This window comes from Caloenas nicobarica, chromosome 16 (assembly GCF_036013445.1).
Source record: "Caloenas nicobarica isolate bCalNic1 chromosome 16, bCalNic1.hap1, whole genome shotgun sequence".
Classification (NCBI taxonomy): domain Eukaryota; kingdom Metazoa; phylum Chordata; class Aves; order Columbiformes; family Columbidae; genus Caloenas; species Caloenas nicobarica.
The window spans coordinates 9,024,003-9,044,749 of NC_088260.1; the positions used below are offsets into that span (position 1 = coordinate 9,024,003).

General features: G+C 59.5%; 2 protein-coding genes across 4 annotated transcripts; one reads left to right on the forward strand and one right to left on the reverse strand.

The window, feature by feature from the left end:
- Window positions 1-435: 435 nt before the first annotated feature.
- Window positions 436-14,409, reverse strand: LOC135995438 (tRNA (32-2'-O)-methyltransferase regulator THADA-like). 3 transcript variants are annotated; one of them, XM_065646735.1, is made up of 31 exons: window positions 14,300-14,409; window positions 13,496-13,673; window positions 13,193-13,279; window positions 12,892-12,919; window positions 12,404-12,552; window positions 12,079-12,201; window positions 11,797-11,917; window positions 11,415-11,560; window positions 10,826-10,910; window positions 10,393-10,529; window positions 9,752-9,949; window positions 8,638-9,334; window positions 8,400-8,552; window positions 8,204-8,313; window positions 7,887-8,047; window positions 7,482-7,648; window positions 7,011-7,196; window positions 6,321-6,472; window positions 5,685-5,828; window positions 5,317-5,421; window positions 4,904-5,104; window positions 4,479-4,629; window positions 4,102-4,336; window positions 3,716-3,955; window positions 3,357-3,582; window positions 3,012-3,218; window positions 2,589-2,827; window positions 2,195-2,377; window positions 1,494-1,760; window positions 1,196-1,401; window positions 436-1,099 (listed from the first exon to the last, which is right to left on the reverse strand). In XM_065646735.1, exons 1-31 carry the CDS (start codon window positions 14,401-14,403, stop codon window positions 819-821), a joined length of 5,667 nt encoding a protein of 1,888 aa, XP_065502807.1. In that variant the 5' UTR covers window positions 14,404-14,409; the 3' UTR covers window positions 436-818. The 3 variants fall into 3 exon arrangements, 2 of the variants coding, with proteins under 2 accessions (XP_065502807.1, XP_065502806.1); XM_065646734.1 differs by having other exon boundaries at window positions 11,415-11,566; XR_010607111.1 differs by lacking the exons at window positions 436-1,099; window positions 1,196-1,401; window positions 1,494-1,760 and having other exon boundaries at window positions 2,297-2,377; window positions 2,589-2,744; window positions 11,415-11,566.
- Window positions 14,410-18,541: 4,132 nt separating this feature from the next.
- Window positions 18,542-20,429, forward strand: GSC2 (goosecoid homeobox 2). The gene is made up of 3 exons (XM_065646736.1): window positions 18,542-18,845; window positions 19,557-19,804; window positions 20,325-20,429. The coding sequence occupies exons 1-3, from the start codon at window positions 18,542-18,544 to the stop codon at window positions 20,427-20,429; spliced, it is 657 nt and encodes a 218-aa protein (XP_065502808.1).
- Window positions 20,430-20,747: the final 318 nt, after the last annotated feature.

A 20,747-nucleotide genomic window follows, 5' to 3' on the forward strand; every position in this document is an offset into this window, starting at 1 on the left:
GCCGCTCTTGGGGATCAAGATGTCCTTGCAGAGGCTGAATTCCCCCAGGATGAAGAATTTCTCCTCCTCAGAGAACCTGTGCTTTGGCTTTGCTGTGCTCATGCTGCCCCTGCAGCGGGTGAGGATGGGTCGGGGTGCTCTCACGCTAAAAACTGCGCTGTCCTGCCCAGACAAGCTGGGCCTGCAGCACTGCTTTGGGGTCAGCAATCCCGGCTGTCCCTGGGGTGCAGAGCTGGGTGTTTGTGGGTTATTTGTTGCTTTGGAGTGTGAACCTCCCTGGCTGCAGCTGGTGGCTGTTGCTCATTTTCTGCCCCACGATGCATTCGGCCCCCTGTTGCCTCCCCCTGCCGCAGCCTCCCCCTCTCCTGCCACCCCTCCTGGGCATGGAAATTAAAAGGCTTCAACGCTGGGGATGTTCTCGACCTCTTTATTTGGGATAAAAGCCCAGGTCGGCCATTAGAGAGGAGCCAAAACGTTCATTAAAAAAAGGTGGTGGGAGTTGAGCAGCACGAGGGGGTGTGAGGGCTCTGGGGTGCACGTCTCCCTCCTCCCAACCGGACCCAAGGGCGGGGTGGGCAGCAGCACAGGCATGGGCTGAGGTGATGCTGCACTGGTGTCCTCAGGATGGAGAGTTACAAAACATCAGGAATGAAGCGAGTGTGTCCCACACAGTAAGTGGGGTTCCCCTGAGTCACAACACCCAACACACAGTCCTGGCTGGCAGCCAGAGCATCCAGCAAATGCAGGGACGTGGCAATGTGAACCGGGAGCCTCGTGGCTGCTGGGCTCAGCATGATGCCACTCCATGCCTGGAGCCATCAGGCAGCCCCGGATGGTAGTCCTGGCGGTCCTGGCTCCTCCGGCGCATCGCTCTGGGTTGGCACCGGGGCCAGCCCATGCTGTACCAGCAGCCCCTGCACCACCACCAGCTCCTGCTCCAGCTCCTGGGCGCCGCAGCCCAGCCCCGCCACAGTGGCAGCACCGTCCCCCAGCACCCGCAGCGCCCGTGCCGCCAGCCGGGCCCTCGCCAGCAGTGCAGCCACCGCCACGTGCAGCTTGGCACAGCCCAGCGCCTTCATCCCCCCTTGGGCAGCAGCCCCTGCGGAGGGAGCGAGGAAAGAGCCATGAGCACAGCCGGGACCCCCAGGCAGAGCTGGCCGGGGGGATGGGGACACCAGGTTGCCTGTCACGGTACCTTGGCTCCAGCGATGCTTGCAGTATCGCAGGTCACGCAGGACACCGGGGCCCGCGGCCGCCAGCCAGCGCAGAGCCGAGGCACGGAGCGGACTGCTGCCGGGTGCCTTCTCCAGGAGCTGCAGCAGGACAGGGAGCAGCTGCTGCGCTAGGATGGCCGGCTCCGCAAAAACATTGGGTTCATCCTCCTTGTACAGGCTGGTGGCTCTGGGGAGGCAGCCGAGGTGCAGGTGAAGCCGAGGGCTGACCCATGGCTCTCTGCGCTCCCTCATACCCAGCCCAGGGCTCTGGCAACTCACTTGTTGGTCTCCAGCTCCTCCACGATGCCCCTGAGATCCAGGACAGGGAGATGCTGCAGCAGCAAGTCGAAAGTTTTGGGGTGGTCCCCAAACTCTCCCAGGAGGAGCTGCAGGAGGCCCAGGAGTCCGACATTGTCCTGAACAAAGACGTGGCCGTCTCGGAGCGGCTTGCTGGGGTCTTGCCGCAGGAGGCTGGCGAAACCCGAGGCTTCATGCCGGACCTCCCGCTCCTCATCTTGCAGAAGATGAATGCCCACATTTATCAGCCTGGGGAAAGAGAAGGGAAGGCCACCATCTAGCTCTTCAGTGAGTACCGAGGGGCAGAGCATTCCCAGCCTGCCTGGAGTCAGGGGGAAGGATGAGACCCCCCAGGGCAATCTTTCCCCAAGGACTTTTCTCATGGGTTGTGAAGGGTACAGCCACCACTCAAGCTCACTGCTTGGGAGGGCAGGGACCGCTGCAGGGATTGAGGGACCCAACAATGCTGTTTATTGCTCATAAGGGACTGGCTGCTTCTATTAAAATGCCACCCACGATTTTTTTGTAGGCTGGAAGCTCTTAGCTGCTAGTGATTTCTGAATGAGTGGGCTTTTCTTTAATGCCCTTGTATTTTTTGGAGGGGACGTTGCCTTTCGTAGGGTCAGCCTATTAAGCTGCAACACCCCAGGGCTGTGGGCAGTGCTGTTCCTGCGAGGACTTACCGCAGAGCCACAGGGATGAGCGAGGGACAGGTACTGTGCAGGGATCGCTGCACCACATCGGCACCCGCTGTCTGCAGAGAGCGGGCAGCCGCCAGCCGCAGCAGCTCGGACGAAGCAGAGCGGCTGCACTCCTCCAGCGCCCTGCACCATCGCTCAACCAGGGTGCTGTCCTCATCCTCAAACCTGTCAGAGGCCAGGAAAGGGGAAGGCATTCAGTCACACCTTCCATGTCCGTCTAGGGTCCAAATGCCACCGGCTTCCCTGAGACAGCAGGACCCAGGTGCAAAGCCAGCTGTGATTTATAGGTGAGAAGCTGTGCTCTGTTTCAGCAAGGACTAAGGAGAAATCTCCTGGAAGGGTCAGGTGGAGAACCCCAGCAGTGGTGAGGACCTACCAGTGGGCGAGCAGCAGGCTGGTGGCACACAGCGCCTGGAAGAGGAGGTCAGGGCCAGGACATTCAGCCTCCACGATGTGCAGCAGCATCTCCAGACATGCTGCCGAGGAGCCCTGGAGCTTGCAGGAAGCTTCCTGGGACCACAAGGAAGGGTCTCTGTAAAGATGTAGCAAAGCCTCAAGGTACAATCTCAGGAACTCTTTGTTCCTTCTCTCTCGCAGCACCGACCCCAAGCTCTCCTAGTTGACAATGGAAAGAAGGTACACGATTAGTGGCCCTGGCACCAGGGGGTGGCAACTCAGCACAACTGGGTGAGCACCCTGCACCGGAGCACTGTGCTTCTCGGTGAGCACCTGGGATCCCGTCTGCGTGGTGCATTGGGGACCCTCTCCTTTACTTGGTGACTTTTGAGCTTTATCATACCAGCAATGTCAGCCTGAGAGCCTTCTCCAGCTCCTCACATGTTCCTCCCTCCCTGGTGATCACCCAGCTCAGGACGGCAAGCTGGACATCGGGGTTTGGCTGCCGGAGGAGTGAGCAGACGGCGCTGATCCGCTCAGCACCCGCCAGCCCGGCTGCCTGGCTGCACACGAAATGGGCCATGGTTTGGTGAAGAACGGCCAAGCCCACCTGGAGGAAAACAAAAGCAGGATCCTGCTTCCAACACTTGGCCTCAAGTGGGCTATGTGCCTCCTGAGTGTGGGGGTCCCCGCCTCCCACCCTTGGCTTCACAGCCACAGCCGTGATTTTCCTGGCAGGCAGCGGTACCTGCAGCTCGGCGCATCCCGGCTTTGTCCCCGGCGCGGAGCTGCCCAGCTCAGCACTGATGGCATCATGGATGCTCTGGGTGAAGCTGGGGCTGAAGGATGCGGGCAGGAGGGCAAGGACCTGGAGGAAGGCGGCGCGGACGAGCGGGCAGCGCTGGGCAGGGGTGAGCAGCCAGCCCCGCGCCTCCAGCTGCAGAGCCACGGGGCGCAGCACCTCGGCCGACAGCCTGGGGAGAGATGTGCAGCCTCACCACCAGGCCTGTGGTGTTGGGGCAGGCACTAATTTTTGGCCAAAAAGCTGCATCTCAACACAGAGTGAGCACAGGGGCCACGGGCAGGGGGATGGCAGGAACCGCTCACCCATCAGTGCCCAGGGGGGAGTCCAGCAGCGCCCGCAGCTGCAGCAGGTGCCCGTGGACAGTGTTGTGCGAGCGGACCTGTCCGGGTGCAGTGGGGAGCTGCTGGGACAGCTGCAGGAGGAGTCCCTGGCGCTGGGGCAGTGGGACGACTGGCACCAGTGCCTTGGCAGCCATCGCTCGCACGGCGTAGATGGGACTCCCTGCCAGCCCCAGCAGTGGCTCCAGGAAGGGAGCAGAGGCGCTGTGGAGCAAAAAGGGCACCATGTGGTGATGCTCCAGCTGGAGCAAATCCCTCCTGAGAGCCAGGGCCAGAGACAGGGCCAGTCCCGGTGCTAGAGGACCAGAGGAGCCCTTGGCCAGGGCAGAGCATCCCTACCGTCCCCTCACCTGTCAGGGCCATCAGGGCCAGGCTGCAGCTGGGACAGGAGGGTGAGGATGGCATGGAGTGCAGGGCGCAGGCAGGGCCCCCTCGGCATGGGCTCTGTGGCTGCTCCCAGCTCGCCCAGCAGCACAGCACCCAGCTGGGGGTGCTGCCCCAGGAAGGCTTGCAGGCTCACCCCCTCCACCGGGCTGCCCTCCCCACGGCTCCGCTGCTGGCCCAGCAGCCGGGACGTGAGGGCGCCTGCATACACAGAGCAGAAAGCAGTGTCAGGTCCCATCCACCTCATCCCCCGGGCCCCCACACTTCACGCCGGCCAGGCTCCAAACCCTGGGGGCTGCCTTGGTTCTGCAGGGCTCTCTCACCCCTGCCCCTTGGTACTCACTGAAGAGCTGGATGGCCGCATTCCTCATGGCCCAGCATGGCGAGGCCAAGCCCTGCAGCGCCAGGGCCACCATCGGCGTGGCGTGCCGCAGCAGCGCACTGCCCAGCCCTGTGCCACGGACCAGCGTCTGCAGCACGTGGAGGGCACACACCTGTGGAGAGTGTACAGGGCTCAGTGGCCAGGGAGAGGATAGGGTTCTGCACAAAGGGAAGATAGTAAGAAGAGATGGGGGAGCTGAGGGGCCACCAGCTCTCGGGTTCCTGGAATGGGCAGTGCAGTCAGGGCTGCCGCTTTTGGCTCACCCCGAGGTCTCCGCACTGGTGAGCCTCACGCTGGGGTACCTGGCACAGCTCCCTTTAGGGGACCTTGTGCAGATCACCCTGTCCCCAAACTGGCTCCAGCAGCTCAGTGCCTGCTGTGCTCACCTGCGGGAGGTCGAGAGTCTGGTCCCAGTCCTCCGGCAGGGCCGTGGTGGCCAGGGCCAGCAGCGTCTGGATGCAGCGGGTCAGCAGCGGCCGTGCCTGTGCCGAGTCCTCCCCGCTGACGATGCAGAGGAAGAGCATGGGGAAGCCGGCGGCACGGCGTGTGATCGAGCTGCTCCGGGGTCCGCTCAGCACTTCTAAGCCCTGAGGAACAAAACCCACCTGAGAAAATGGCTGGAAATCTGCCGGCTGGAGCCTGTAGCTGCTCTGCAGGGCTAAGGACCAGCTGCACCAACCCTGCACCGTGGCATATCAGCTGCCAGGCAGATTCTCACCCCAGGGTGCGGGGACACAGAGACAGAGCCCTGGGGCTCCCTGGGGTGCAGGGGGAATGTGGGGCAGAACGAGCCTGGTACCTGTTCCAGCATGGTCTGCGGGATGGCCTGCAGCTCCGTGTCCGGGTGGTTCAGCAGAGCAGCACAAAACTTGGTGAAGCCCATGCTGCAGCCCTCCACTGCTCCCTGGGGCAGAACAGTGTCAGGGCCCCGTGTGCACCCACCAGTTCCCCATAGCCCCCAGAAACCTCTTTGCAAAGGGGAAGGAGAAAGTGAGAAGACATGATGGTGTGGGGACGTGACAGGGTTTGGCACTGAAATCCAGCCATGCCCCATGTCCTGCCCCACAGCAGACCCTGCCCCACTGTGCTCACCCTCCTCCACGCTGGCGAGAGCCCCTGGAGAGGTGGGCAAGGGGCTGAGCCACCCCAGGTGGGACACGCTCTTACCCAGTGCCGGCACCGCAGCAGGATCTCCTGGAACACCCTTGCGGCCACCTGCAAGGTGGGGAGCGGCAGGAGGGGCTCCAATCCGCTGGGCAGCGCCGGGTCCAGCAGCAGCTCAGCCAGGCCCCCCAGGAGCAGCCCTATCTCCTGGGAAGAAGCAGAAGGTCACCGGGACTGACAGAAGGGTTTTCCCATCCCTGTCCTGCCCCACCGTCACTGGCCGCAGGCAGGCACAGTGGGTGCTGCTATCAGCCCAGCACGGGCACTCTTGGTTGCTGATGTGGCTTGCTGTGATGGGCGGCTGTCGGGAAGGAGCCGTGATGGGCAGCTGCAGAGCTGCGGGCTGAGAAACCCGGCTCTGCTGCAGCTGGGGTCTGCTAGTGCCTGGGAACCAGCTGGGCTGCATAAGGGCAGGCAGGGAGGTGGTTGCTTTTGGGGAGGGTGGTGGTTGCATCCTGCCTGGTGGGGGGTGAGGATGGTCTGCGGCAGCTCTGGGGTAAGGACAGAGATTCCCCTTGTTTGTCCCCAGGGAGGGCGAATGCCCCAAGGAGAGCAGAAGGGCTCAGCTGCTGGACTGGGCAGCGGGTGCCATGCTGGGCTGCCCCTCTCCCTGGTGCCATGGGGAGGGTGCCTGCCTACCTTCACCGACACCCAGCAGCAGGTCAGGATCAGGCTGTGCTCCTCCGACAGCAGGACTGAGTCCTCCTCCTCTTCCTTCTGTCCCTGGCCTTTCCCCAGTGCGATGAGGGAGCCGATGGCGTTCCCCATGTCTGCGAACGATGGGGCAGCAGCTGCGAAAGGGAAAAACCTGGTTCAGTGGGGCAGAGAGAGGGGGATGCTACTGGAGGAGACCTGCTGTCTCTATTCAGAGTGCACACAAATGGCAGCAGCTCCTGTCCTGCAATGTGTCCAACTCAGGATTGTGGTTGTGCTTTGCCCCACTGCTCTTTCTGAGCCGTTTTGCAGGTGCTCTGCCAGCCCCTGCTCTCCCAGCTGCTCCCATTGGGCAAGCACCCCATCGCTGCTAGAACGCTTTTCCTCTATTTCTGCTGTTCTCAGTTGAGAAAGGGACCTCAAACCAGGCGCTTGCTGCTCTGCTCCTGTGGTTTGCAGGATCCTCTACCCAACACCTGGAGCATCCTTGCCTGGGTGTCCTGCTTTGGACCTTACCCCCAGGCCAACCTTCCCTGCCCATCCACACTGTCGTCCCCTGCTAGTGAGCCCAAAGTAAGTGCCTTCCCTGCGGGCTGGGGGGCTGCTGGGTCAGGGACAGCTGCGACAGAGGTGTTGGTGGTTCCTGGGGCTGGTCCCCCTCAGGGACGTGCTCACCTTGCTCATTGGCACCGGGGCCTTGCTGGCTCTGCAGAGCGCCCAGGAGGAGGGAGGTGATGTCTCTCGCTGTGGTCACAAGGCAGGCGAGAAGCTCCTGCCAGCTCTGCGCCAACTCTGCTGCCCGCATTGAGGCGGCCACCTCCGGCACCTGGAGCAGACATCTCCGCAGGGCTGCGATGGCTCCTGCATGAACACCCACCTCAGGTCACCCTGGTGGCTGCTGAGACCCCAGCTCTCCTGCCCAAGCCTGCAGCTGGAATGGCTCATGGGCAGGGAGCGAGCAGGGTCCCTAGGTGATGGGCACACTGGGCAGGTGGAGCAGAAGTACAGGGAAACCGAGGCAATGACATGGTATCAGCACTGTGTTGTGGCCTCAGTCCTGCCTGGACGATTCCCTCCTGCTCCAAATTCCCAGGGAGGAGACCTGCTGCAGGAGCCACTTGCTGCCCTGCCAGGCTGGGGACGTACCGTGCATGGGCGCAGTGGCTGCTGCCCGCAGCAGGTCCTGGCACGCCACAGCGTACTGGGCTTGCAGCACATGGAGAAGGTGCTGAGTGAAGCACAGGCCACGCTTGGGCAGCGTCAGGGATGCTTCAGCCTCCAGTGCCAGGCTCCTCATGGTGCCACTGTCTGACCTGCGGGAAAAATTAAAGGTTGCTGCAAGGATGAGGGAGTTTTCTGTGCAGTTCCTTCCTCCTCTGGCTCAGGGTCCTGCACGCCAGCCCTCCCAAGCTCCCCTCTGCATGGCTATTTCAAACCCAAACCAGCACTGCCCTGAGTTGTAAACACAGCTTCTGGTGAGACACTGGTGCTGCTAATGTGTTCTCAGGGGCTGCTGTGCCACTGTGGGAAGGGGAGGCCAGAAGCTCGTACTTCTGCAGGATGGTCTTCATCAGCACAGCTCCGGCTTCAGCCTCCTGCACCCGTGGGCTGCCCAAGGCGTCCTGGGCCAGCTGGAACAGAGCTTGGGCGATGGGCTCGGGGAACGTGGCAGGGAAGTAGCGGATGAGCAGCTCTGAGGCTAAGTCTCTGATCTGTCAAGACAGGAGAGGTGGGGGAAATTGGGACAGAAGATGGGTGGGAAAGCAGCTAGGGCAGGAGGGGAAGCCCACCATGTGGAAAGGCCACCACCCTCCCCTTCTGAGCTGACTTGGGCCCAAGTAGGCAGCTTTATGATCATTAAGGCTCACCTCATTAGTGCTGTCCTGCAAGCAGCTCAGCAGCGCCAACAAATTGGGCCGGGAGAAGAAGTCCCAACAGCCGCTCTGCCTGGCGTAGCTCAGCAGCGTGGCCATGGTCCCTGCGGTGGGGACACAGGGCAGTGGGACCGGGGGGAGCACCCCTGCAGCTGAAGGGTGATGCTCTGGGTGGGCTGCCCGTACTCACGCGGGGGCTGCCCCTTCTTCTTCTCGGGTGTCCAGGTGTCTGTGCAGGTCTCCAAAACCGCGGCCAGGAGGAGCAGAGCCGTCTTCTTCCTCTGGTAGTTGGAGGCTGGGCTGAGCGAGGCGATGCTGAGCTGCAGCAGCCACTCCACAAAGCCTGTGGGCAGACAGCGATGCCAGGCTGGGCATCCATGTCTGAATCCCCCGGCGTTGTGGTGGAGGTGCTGGGGTGGCCACCTCACCTACTGCCTGGGCGAGCTGCCCCGCTCCCTGGCTCGGCTGGGCACCCTGGGGCGCCTTCCCGCGCAGCTGTGCCAGCGAGCTGTCCCGCAGCCGCACCAGCGCCTTCCTCACCGCTGCCTGCAGCAGCTGCCGGAACGAGGAGGAGTCGCAGTTGAGGTTGAGGGGCAGGAACTCCCGCAGCAGCCGCACCTCGGTGTCCGAGAGGGGCCGGTTGGTGCTGGGGCTGCAGCAGAGGAGCCCCACTGCCGCCAGGCGAATCCCCTCCTCACGGGCGCCCAGGCAGCAGCAGAGCCGCTCCAGCACCTCGTCCCGCAGCAGCAGAGCCCCCGCCACACTCTGCTGCGCCTTCAGCAGTGAGACCCAAGCCCGGAGTGATGCCGTGTCCCGGCCACCAAACTGGGCGGCCAGTGGTGCCTGGGCAGCTGGCAGCTGCCGCAGGGTCCAGGCGAGAAGGTGGTTGGTGACATTGCTCTGCAGGATGGGCAGGGGGGAGCGGAGCCCCTGGGAGAGCAGGGGCAACCAGCGCCGTGCCCAACGCTCTGCCAGAGCCGTCCCCGCGTCCTGCTGCCCATCCTGCCCCTCGGCGCATTGCTGCCGCACCAGCGCCCTATAGACCTCAGTGGCTGCGGGACACAGGTGGTTGGTGGAGAGGCAGCTCAGAAGGTGCTGTGGCAGGTCCGGGTAGGTGTCCAGCACCTGGGAGAAAGGCAGATGGCCCCCTCATCAGGGTCTTTTCCAATCTAAATGACTCTATGATGTCCCTGCCAGACTGAAGGCTGCGTATGGCAGGGGACAGCTCTGGGAGCAGACCACACTGTGGTCACCCATGGCACTGAGCATCTCTGGTACCCCAAGCAGCTTTTGGTGGGCACCAACAGGTAAAGCTCCCTCCCTGCTGGCAGTCCCCAGAGATGCATTGTTGCTGCCACAGGTCACTGCCCCACCAGGGATACTCTCCCTTGGGACATGCTAAAACAGCCCCGTGGCTGGGAAGCTGCCTGCCCACATGGCTGAGCTGGGCAGGGGAAGCTGACAGGCAGAAGACAGGGGCTGTGCCACCCCAGCAGTAGTGCCAGCCAGGACCGAGCCTCCCTGTCCCCCCACGTTCCCTACCTGCTGGCTGCCCACGTAGGGGACAATGGCACACAGGGGCACGTATCTGGCTTTGATTTGCCATGGCATTGAGACCACCCTCTGCAGCATCTGTCGGTAGAGGGGTCTCTCCTGGTCCTGGAAGTGCTGGCACTCGAGGCGGTAGATCTCCAGGAGCAGTCGGAAGGAGCTGTGGACGAACTCGGACACCCCTTCCACCTGGGGGGAGAAGAACAGTGAGCAGGAGCAGCTAGGGTGGGCTCCCCCTCCTGTCTCGCTGCTTCAGAAAAGACCCTTTGCTTTCCTGTGGCTGTGGATTTTCCGTACTGCCCCAGGGTTAGGAGCTGGGGACGTGGGGACAGCAGGTGGGGAGCCAGCAGGTGTGAACTGGTTGGGACTGCACCCCTGGGTGCTGTGTGGCAGGGCAAAGCACCGAGACAGGGCTCTGGAGAGGCCACATGTGACAAGTGTCCTGGTCTCAGCAGCGCAGGTGCCCCTGCCAGCGGGCAGGTGCAGGCAGCTGCAGGCAAGAGGGTTGTATTTGGCTGATGGAGCTGAAACAGGCAGGGGTGTGCTATGGGCAGGAGAGCAGCAGCTGAGCCAGGCAAAGGAAGGGCTGTTTCTGGCTGACGTGGTGTGGGTTTTCAGCACCCTAGCCTTACCGGCGTCTCGGCGTTGTCCCACACCAGCTGGGTGAGTTGCCGGAGCAGCTCGGTGTCCTGGGCCAGGACGCGGGTCCCCGTCAGGCGCCAGACAGCGGGCAGGCTGTCCCGCAGGCGCTGCAGCCACAGGGCGCAGGCTGCAAGAGCAGAGAGCAGCGCTGCAGCCCTCACTTCAGACTCGCCTGCAGAGCCAGTGCGGGCTGCCGGGCTTGAGGACCCTGTGTGCAAGGGGAGTGGTTTCCCCATTAGGTACACAAGAGGGTTGGTGTCCATCGGGCTGGAGCAGAAATTAATAGCATTTTCCAAACCAGCTACCAAGATCCAGAAAAGCATCTTCCCTGGGAGAAGATGAAGCGCCACAGGGGCTCGGTGCATCATGAGCACAGTGAACCTTTCAAACCTCCCCACCGTGGCAGGGGTCATTGTCTCCTACCTTGGAAGCAGTAGTAGTGGCAGTCCTTCTGCTCCTTGGTCAGGGCACACATAGCGGGAAAGACCACGTCCAGCAGCAGGCAGGCCTGTGGGAGCACAGCAGGTCAGGGAGCGGGCAGGTGGAGGCTTCCCCACCACGAGACAGGCGAGGAGAGCAATGCCTGTGTTTTTTTCTGCTCTTACAGCAGCTTATTGCTAGTTTTTGCTCCCTGTCCAGAAGCCCTCAGCTCTTGAGGGCTCAGGAAATGCTGGAGTTGGGCAGAGCTGGAGGCTGCGCTAGGCCAGGGCCAGCCCTGGGTTGATGCTGCGGGAACACAGGGCAAACGTTGCTGCCAGTTTGCTTGTGCAGAAGGTACTTTTTGCACCTCCTGGCTTCTTGCTGCCCCCAGGAGAGGGAAATCCCCACTCAGATGTCTTTGGAAAAAGCAGGCTCCTGGCTAACACGCCATGCCCAGCAGGATGTGTGAAGCTGCTGGTGCAGAGCAGTGCAGCCTGGCTACATTCCTCGGAGAGCACAGCCCTGCTGGCGGCTGCCAGGCCTGTGCAAGGGGTTCCCCACAGCCCTGGCTATTGGGGTTGTGCTCTCCTACCTTGTGGGTGAAGCTCTCCAGCTGGCAGCTGAGGATGTCTGTCTTGCAGCACGTCAGCAAACCTCTGGTGAGCACCAGTTTCTCCAGCCCATCTGGCTCCAGGATCGTGGGGGCCTCCACTGCCAGCTCCCCAAACTTCAGTTCCCCTGCACCTGGCAGAAAGACGCGTTTCAAATGCTGCTCTGAGAACTCATCCCAGAGTGACCGCAGGAGGTGGCCAGTGGCAGCTGCAGCTCCTGGACTCCAAGAGCAGGACACAGCAGCAGAGTCTGGCTTGGACTGCTGGTGAGTGGCACCGACCTCTGTCTCCTCGCACCCAAACATGTCTGCCCCACTCTCCCCTGCGCCAGAGGTCATCCCTGGCTTGGGATGGCGCACGCACCTCGGTCGGGCAGCTGGAAGAGGGCCAGCACGGCGCCGGCCCCGCGCTCGGGCTGCGGGGCCGTGTTCACCAGCATGCTCAGGGCTGTGCCCGCCAGCAGCCGCGTGTCCTTGTTCAGGGCCTGGACTCACAAGGGGGCAAAGGCACAGCTCAAAACCACATTAGAAAACCAGACCCCATTTAACCCTCCCTCTGTGATCATGTGGGAAACTATGCAGGGTCCCTCAGATGCTGGAGCTGCCTGGGACAGGATGCCCCGTCCCTCTCTGGGGCCACACGCACCTTCCCCCAGGCCACCTCCAGCAGCAGCCCCAGGAGATTCTGAAGGGCTTCCCTCTTCCCTGCCGTGCTCCACACCAAGGGGGCCACGTCCTTCGGCAGCGCCTGGAAGAGCTGAAGGCAGGCCTGGGGGAGCAGGAGGGACGGGGGCTGCAGGGACGGCTGTCAGCATCCCTCAGCTCTCCAAAAGCAGCAATTCCCCATTCGAAAGGGCGCCATGTGCCTCAGCCCTCCTGCACATCACTGCCAGTGCCCAGCTGGGACTCCAGCAGGTCCCTGTCCTTGCAGGGACCAATCCTTTCCCCCTCCTCCAAAATGTGGGTCTTACCCTGACAGCCAGGTAGCCCCACGTGCCGCCAGGCGTGGGCTGGCTGTGCAGCACCCAGCGCAAGGTGGCGGCCAGACGCTGCAGCAGCGGGGCCAGGTTCTGCCGCCAGTGCTGCCGGCCCAGGCTGCTCTCCTCCACGAACATGCACACTGTGGGCAAGGGGACAGCGTCAGTCCTTGGCTCTCCTGGCACCGTGCCCGCAGCCGGCCCTGCCCCTGCTTAAACCAAGGGCTGAGCTGCTGGTAAATGGGGTAAGAACGGGGCTGGGATGCAAGGGATGCTTTGGCTTGTCCGGCTTCCAGCCACCCTGGACAGCTGGGCAGTCATTGGGTGCTGCTGGGACCTCTGCAGAAATCCCATGGATCCAGCTGATCCCTGTTCCCCCTCCCACAAGTGGGGAGGACTCAGTCTGGGTGGGCAGGGGGTGCCCCATGCATGGGTGGTGTGGGCCAGGACAAGCCCCTGGAGGGGAAGGAGCAGAGACTGACCTGACTGAAGGTCCTCAGGAGACAGCACCTGCAGGGGCAGATAGTTTCTCCTGACACACTGGGGCTCAGTGCCTTGTGCAGGAGGGTCCTGACTGTGCCAGAAGCTGTCCCAGCAACGAGCAAAGGGTTGGTGCGATGGGCAGCCATGTGTGACCAGCTGCAAACAAGGGCGAGCCCCCAACACGGTGGGAAGAGAAGCAAAGGACCCCAGGCAGCCCAAACCAGAAGGTCCCTGTGACAAGCGGGATCTAGCCAAGCCCCCGTGAAATCTGGTGCCACCGCACAACCGCAGCGCTCTCACCTCTCCCTGCGGTGCCAGGCCGGCCAGCAGCGCGCCCACCTCCCGGGCCAGGAGGGCTTCCTTGCCCACCGCCAGCTGGGTCACGATCTGCCAAGAGACACCTCGAGTCAGACTGTCTGCCCAGGTCCCTGAGAGACACCAGCTGTGCTGTGCTTTTAGGGGAGCTCTGCAGCGTCGCCACGGCCCCTTTGCCTGCAAGGATGCGCCACAGCAGGGCTGTGCCAGCAGAGCTGGGCGAGACCATCGCGTCACTTGTGGCTAATAGAGCTCCAAATCTGCAGCCCAGCCAGCTGCATTACGGACCTGTTCTAGTTTCTGGAAGGAGCTGGAGCTGCCGGTTGCCTCCATCTGGAAAGCGAGGACACAGCGGAGTAGGGGCTGTGCCTCCGCCTCACCCAGTGCCTGCAGAGCCTCGCTCAGCGCCCGCGACAGCAGCAGAGCCTCCTCCAGGTGCTTGTCTTTGCATCTCTTGGCAGTGCTCCTGAAACGGATAGTGATGGGGGTGAGGATCGCCTGGCTCCATGGGGTTTGGTGTGGGGGGAATACTCCTGGGGACTGGGGTGGGAGTGCCTGAGCTCAACGTGGATTGGGGTAGGGGTGCCCTGGCCTGGCGGAGATTGGAGTGGGGGTGCCCCAGCTTGATCGGGGTTAGGGTTAGAGTGCCCCAGCTTGATCGGGGTTAGGGTTGGAGTGGCCCCAGCTTGCGATGTTCGTCTCTCCCAACTGCACTCAGCATTGCACAGCGGGGGGCAGAGGGAGGAACTCCTCAAACCTCAGAATCTGCAACCCAGCCCGTTCTGGCAAACGCAAGCCCTTGGCAAGGCATTTGGGCAGGAAGACACGAAAAATCCTAAAAGCTGCTGCCCTGCTGCTGCAGAGCAGGCTGGAAGGGAATGGGACAAGCAGAGGTGGCTCGGTCCCCCTGCCGGGTACCGGGCCGAGCCTCCCTCACTCCCCACACCTCGGGGGACCCGCGCCGGGTACCCGCGCCCGGGGGATGCCGAGATCTGCCCCGGGGGATGCTCGGGGGCTGCGCACCGGGGGATTCCCGGGGGACCTGCGCCCGGGGGTTACAGGGGTCCCCCCGCCCAGGGCCCTTCCTCTTACCCCGCAAACTGCTGCAGGCAGCGCACGCAGGAGAGCACGGGCTGGGCGATGCCCGTTGCCCCGTAGAAGGCGGCGCAGGCCCGCGCCTCCCGCTCCGCTCCCATGGCGGGGCCGCCGCCACCATAGAGCTCGGCCGCGCTTCTGCGGGCTCAGCGGCCCCCCCTAGCGCTGACCCCCCGGCCAGCCGGCAGCTCCGGGCTTGGGGGGTACCGGGAGCGCCGGGCGTGCCGGAGGCTGCGGGGGAACGGGAGCCAGAAGCGAACGCCGGGCGGTGACCCTCCCCTTCTCCCCTTCTCCCCTTCCACCCCAGCCTTCGGCACGACGCTACATCCACCGCAGGTTGCAAATCAGAGATTAAAATCCAACATCATCTGAAGCTGTTTCTATAGGTGGAGAGCAAGAGAGACCCCCACGAGGGCTGAAAACCGGGGAGCTGGTGCACAGGAGCAGCCAGACGCTGTCTGCAGCTGAGATGCTGGCTGTAAGAGCTGCGAAATACCGAATGAAATGCTTCAGAGTGAAACAGTTGTCTCTCTCCATCGTGCCTGATTGCATCAGAGGAGGTTTGGTCCCCCGCAGTCTTCCTGCTATGCCATGGGCACCATCCCTCTTAGCCAGCATCCCTAATATTAACACTAACAGCCAGTGGAGGGACTCTGCTTCTTCCTGCAGAATGGAATGGCCTTTCGAGAGAGAAACAGATTTATTACAGCACTTGATGTTAATTATAATCAAATCCAAATTATTTTATTTGGGTTCTTTTTGTCAGTTGCCACAGAATTGCACTATTTCAACAGGAACCATTTTAAGATGACATCTAAAGGTCCCTTCTGACCCAAACCATTCTATCAGTCTGTGAATTCTGTGTCTTTACTGAAGTAGTTATAACTCCCAACTAACACATCACACTGAACCTTGCCCAGCAGCTATCAAGAAAGTGCTCCTGGCTGGTTTTGACCTTGAAGGATCATTTTTCCCCAGGGTTGTTTCTCACAGTGGCACTGGGGCGAGTGATGGATATTGGCCGCTTGGGCAAGGCGATGGCACGGGCAGCGCAGAACACGGCTGGGACAGCCAGTGTCTGCGCTGAATGACCAGGAGGATGCTGAGATGTGGCTCCCTGGGTGACCGCTGTGCTTGGGGATAGAGACACCCCAAGCTGTAGTTTCTGGCAATATTTGCCAGCAGTGAGCATCTTTGTTCTGCTTTAAAATTAACACAGGTGCCCAAATCCAGCCACAAGTCCAAGTTTGCTCTGCCTGCTGCCGATATCAACCAGTGAAACAGCCTGGGATGTACCCCAGGTAAGGCAGAGCAGTGCGGGAGGACAGTCACATCCCTTGGACCTTCTCCTCCGCTCCCTGAGCATCATGGCCACCCCCATGGCTGATGAGGAACCAGGGGAAGCGCTGCCAAACCAGAGCTCCCATGGATGCCAGCGGCCAGGCAGGGGCAAGGCGAGGGAGGCTGCTCCTGTGTTTTAGGGTCTCTGACGCTCACATCCCCATCCCCTTATCTGCCTGCAGAAGGGAGGGGCAGCGGAGGGAGGAGGGGATTTTTTCTGGTTTCACCATAGGAAGGATTTTCAAACCCTATAAATTCACTTTTGAGAAACGAATGGCTAAAGCAGATTAACCTTTTTGCTAATCCTCTATAATGGCTTTGGAATCTCCTTAACCAATAAGAAAATGATAAGAGCCTGTTTCTTTTCTTTTTATCTATATCTATATTGTCTTCTCTTGTCTGCATTTTTTTCTTTCTTGTTTTATTTTCCTTTCCTTTTCTAATATGAAATAGCCCAGCGATCCTATCTCTTGGAAGCTCAGTAAACAGAACATCAATAATCCCTTTCCTTTATTCCTCCTGGTAACAGGGTGCAGAGAAGTGTCTGCCGATTGGGATTTGATTACCAGCAGCTATCAAAAGTCTCTTTGTAAGATCTGGGTCCTAAATCCCATAATTCTTTGATAAAAGAAGTATTACCAGTCCATTTTCTGAAGTGAAAGGTACGGGAGGAATGAAAGAAAGCAATCAGCGAAGATCCTAATAGGCTAAGTGCATGTGCGGTGGGAAGGCAGGGACGGGCAGGGGAGGCCAGGGAAAGGCGTCCTTTGTTAAGGAAGGAGAATTAATTCGCTTCGGTCCTATGATTATTATAGCTGAAAGAGGAAAGGGTCAGATCCTGCGCCTGCCCACCCCACGTCCCAGCTCACCTGCGCTGAGGTCCCTCTGGACTGGCACAGTGTGGGGCGCAAAATCCGGCCCCACATCCATCTCCTGTGTCAGCATTTGGGTATGTGAATAAAAGCTAGGAGCAGTTTGCGATGATCCCTGGCGTTCGTGCATCCCCAGTGCCTCTCTGGAACACTGACGCCTTGGCAGGGCAGCAGAGAACATGTCCAGACCGGGCGGCTACAAAGGCATCTTCCTATCAAACCTACAGCAAATAAGTGAAGATTCATAGAACATGGTTATAATTTATGTTATGCCATCAGCATAGCTGAAGGAGAGGCAAATAAAGGGATGAAAGAAAAAATAGTGGTTTGGTTTTAAGTAAGATTTTACAGAGGTTTGAGGGTCAGAGGTAGTGAGGCTACGGGACATCTCTTCTTGGCTTTGGGAGAGCAGCTGGGTGAAGATGAGCACGCAGAAAGGAGAAAAGACAGGGGACTAAGAGGTGCTCTCCTGGAGATGGGCTCCCCTTTCTGTGTGATGCTGTTGGGGTTGCTGGGATGTTCTCTATCAAGCCATGAGGTGTCAGGAGGCCCTTTGGTATGCGGTGGTTCCATAGCACTCACCTGTGCGTCCCCTCGGTGTTCCATGAGTGCGACTGCTATCTTCTCCCCCCTACAAAGAAACACCAAGCAGGAGAGCGCTCCCCATGTGAGCTCCTGAAGCCTCGATACTCACCTTGGCTTAAACTGCACAGAGGGCAGGAGAACTTGGGTTTACACTTTCCTAAGCAACCTGAGCTCAACCCCAGGTTCTCTGTTTTAATCCCAGCTACTCATTTCAGTTATAGACCCAAGACAGAAGATGTCCTCTCTCCTCTCACGATCGCATCTGCCAGGCTTTGCTGTTTTTTCTCAGGAGGGTCGCTACCAGGCATCCCCTCCCAACCCAAGTCACTGCTCTGGGATGCAGCCTCACCCCAGTTTCTCTTGCTGGATAGAAGTTGGGAACTGGACTGACGAAGCTTTGGGGAAGCCTGGCTGCCCCAGGGAGCCATCCTGGCTGCTCTGGGCTCGCAGACCAGCTCCTGCCCGAGCTGCCGCAGCACCGAGCTGCCCACACATGGGGCAGCGGGCAACACTCCTGCCCATCCCAACGCGAGCAGGGGTACGGCTCAGCTGGACAGGAGGTGGCTACATGCCACTAAGCTAAGCCACAGAACTGCCATGAGCTGCCAGTAATCTAATTTATTAAGTACTTTGAATCCTTGCAAAGAGTATGCTGGATATGCACGAAACATCTGCATTATCACTGTGATTAGGGCAGCGGAGGTGGGGGAAAGGGGAAGGAGAGAAAACACAATTTCTCTGCTTTCAGCAGGAAATAAATCAACTTTCACAGAGAGTTCTGGCACAGCCAGAGGCTGTGCTATCATTAAAAATGATTTTTTATTAAGCTGAACTCTCTCCTCTCTTATATTGTATGATATGACAGCTCTCTTTTGATGGGAAAGCTTTCATTTGGCCAGAGAAAGGGATAATTTGCTTCTTTTAAGGAGCTAATCCTCTGGTCCATTTCTGGGCTGGGAACAGCTATCCTCCCCCTTCCCTGGATCGGAGGCGGCAGCACAATGGAGATCATAACCACCTCAAATCTACACCCGAGATGGAGAAATCAGATTTCCTTCTCCAGTCATTTTTGTGGGATTAGCTAAATCTTAGATCCACACTAACCCTTCACAAAGCTGCCAAGATTAGTTAGAATTTATTTTATTCACAGGGGGGTTTATGGTTTTCTTTCCAAAGGGATTATATCTCTCTCTATATATATATATTTAGGGTGGCTGCAGTCATAAAGCAGCTAGGTTAGAGGCAGAAAAACTGCATGTATGTATAAAATAAAAACTCGGCTGCACGAACGACAGTCACTTGAAACTCCGAGACAAAGCAGCGATTCTGGATGACTTCGTCGGTCCATTTTAAAAGCTACGTAAGCTGTCTTCCTTGCGAGACTCCACTCCAGAGCAAACCCTGCTCAGCCTGAGCTGCCCGTTCCTGCAGCTGGCAAACAATGTCTTCAGAGCCGGTGTCCGACACCGACGCCAGCAGGAGAGGCCTCAAGAAACCATGTTCCTTCAGCATCGAGGACATCCTCTCCAGCCCAGCGGAGACGAGTCCCCAGGTCCTGGTCCCGCTGTGCCTGCGGGGCATCTTGGACTGTGTGCCCAAGGGGCTGTGTGAGCTGGAGAGCATCCCGGCCAGCTCCCTGCAGGAGGAGGAGGAGGAGGAGGAAGAGCTGGAAGGGACAGGCTGCCGCTGCTGCTGCTGTTCCCACATGAGCTCCCGTTCCCTGCAGGACTCGCCGGGTTGGCTGGGTGAGTGTTTGGGTTTAATTCACAGTTCGGGGCTCATGGATGGGCTCGTGCAGGCATTGGTGAGGGGGAAAACCTGGGCATTGAGTGACAAGATAGCATCTCTCCTGCCAACACAGTGGCCTCAGACCCCAGCTGCAGCGAGCCGATCTCTGATTTCAGTGTGTCTCTCAAGACTCTTACCTGCCATGCTACCAGGCGTTTAAAAGCAGCAGGTGTTATTTATTGCTGGATACTATTGTTTTAGTGTAAAACACTTGAGGGGATGGTGCTTCCAGGGGTGGAAGTTCTCTGTGGAGCGTGGGGCTCCAAAGTCACGTTGCCCATGCGTAGACCTGTGCCTGTGCTTCCTGACAACCCCGGGGAACCTCACTGGCCCTTTAGGAAAAAACAAACAAACAAAAGTAGAAAACTCTTAAAAAAATAGTTCAAGAGCATTGTGAAAGTTCAGAAATCCCCCATGTCAGGACTGAAACACAGCTCCTCGCCAGGCTGTGAGTTTCCAGCTATTTTCTGGAGCTGGCCATCGTGCAACCCTTAAGTAAACAAGGAAAAGCCAGCCAGTGCTCCCTGCCTGCACGCTCCTCCCAAAGCCATGCCCTAAGCCCTTCTCTGGCTTGCACATTGATCACACGTGCAACTCACGCCTAAACTGCCTTGAGCAAGATGGGGTTTCAGCCCCTCACCCCTAACACTGCTGCTCTCCCCTTGCAGACGCCCGGTTCCCCTGGCCCATGCGGCTCCTCCACTCGGCTGTCAGGGTCTGCAAGAGTCCCCAGGGGAACCCGAGCGAGCTGCAGACTTTCCATCAGCTCCAGCGCCGGACGCGCCGGCACCGCACCATCTTCACCGAGGACCAGCTGCAAGCCCTGGAGACGCTTTTCCATCAGAACCAGTACCCGGACGTCATCACCCGCGAGCACCTGGCGAACCGCATCCACCTGAAGGAGGAGAGGGTGGAGGTGAGATCCTGCAGCCAGCCCCTCGAGAACACACAGTGGGACATTGTGCTGACTTTTTTGGGAGCTGCAGACCCAGGGCCTCATTTTAAAAGAACACTATTGGGTATTTCACAAAACACAGTTTAGGTTGGCAAGCAATGGAACAGTGTAAAATAGTTCTGCTGGGCTTTGTTCTGGCATTCAGTCCTGTAAACTCACACGCTCCGTCTCTCCTCAATTCACCTATATAAACACACAGACACGCCCAATTCTGCCCATCCCCTGCACTCACGTGTAGATTCTTTATTTATGTGATCTGCGTGACTTGAATTTGGGGCCTCTCAGGTCCCTGGTGCCCTTTACAAGTCTGTAAGCAGGACGCCAGGGAGGGACTGATTATATATTGTATCACTTTTATATCAGGAAATGTATTGCAGCATCCTAAAGCTTGTGCTCTACACTCCATCAGTTTAACTGCCTGCCCCCTTCATATAACACATGAAACACCGGGGTCGTTCTTTTCTTGTTTTGCACTTTCTAGGTTTGGTTTAAAAATCGACGGGCCAAGTGGCGGCACCAGAAGAGGGCATCTGCTTCGGCGCTGATCCTTCAAGGCACCAAGAAGCCCCCCGAGGAGAGCTGTTAGTGCTCACAGGCTGCGTCTCAGCACACGAACACCAAAAGCATCCATCTCCCATAGCTGGCAGGTTCCGCAGGGCGGTAACCCAAAGAACCAATGATGCAAAAGGGAATCTCTGTGATTCCCAGAGGAGGAGGACAGGTGAAAGCAGACGTGGTACTTTCACGTCCCAGTTTCTCTTCCAAACCCAGTTCACGTGGCAAGTAACTCACCACGCGGGACCCCCAGGTGCTTCAGCAGAACCCGCTGCCCACAGACAGAGCTGCGCGGTGACACGTGTGCGCTTCGGGACGAGGGGAGCCTCCCCTGCTTGTCTGTGCTCTG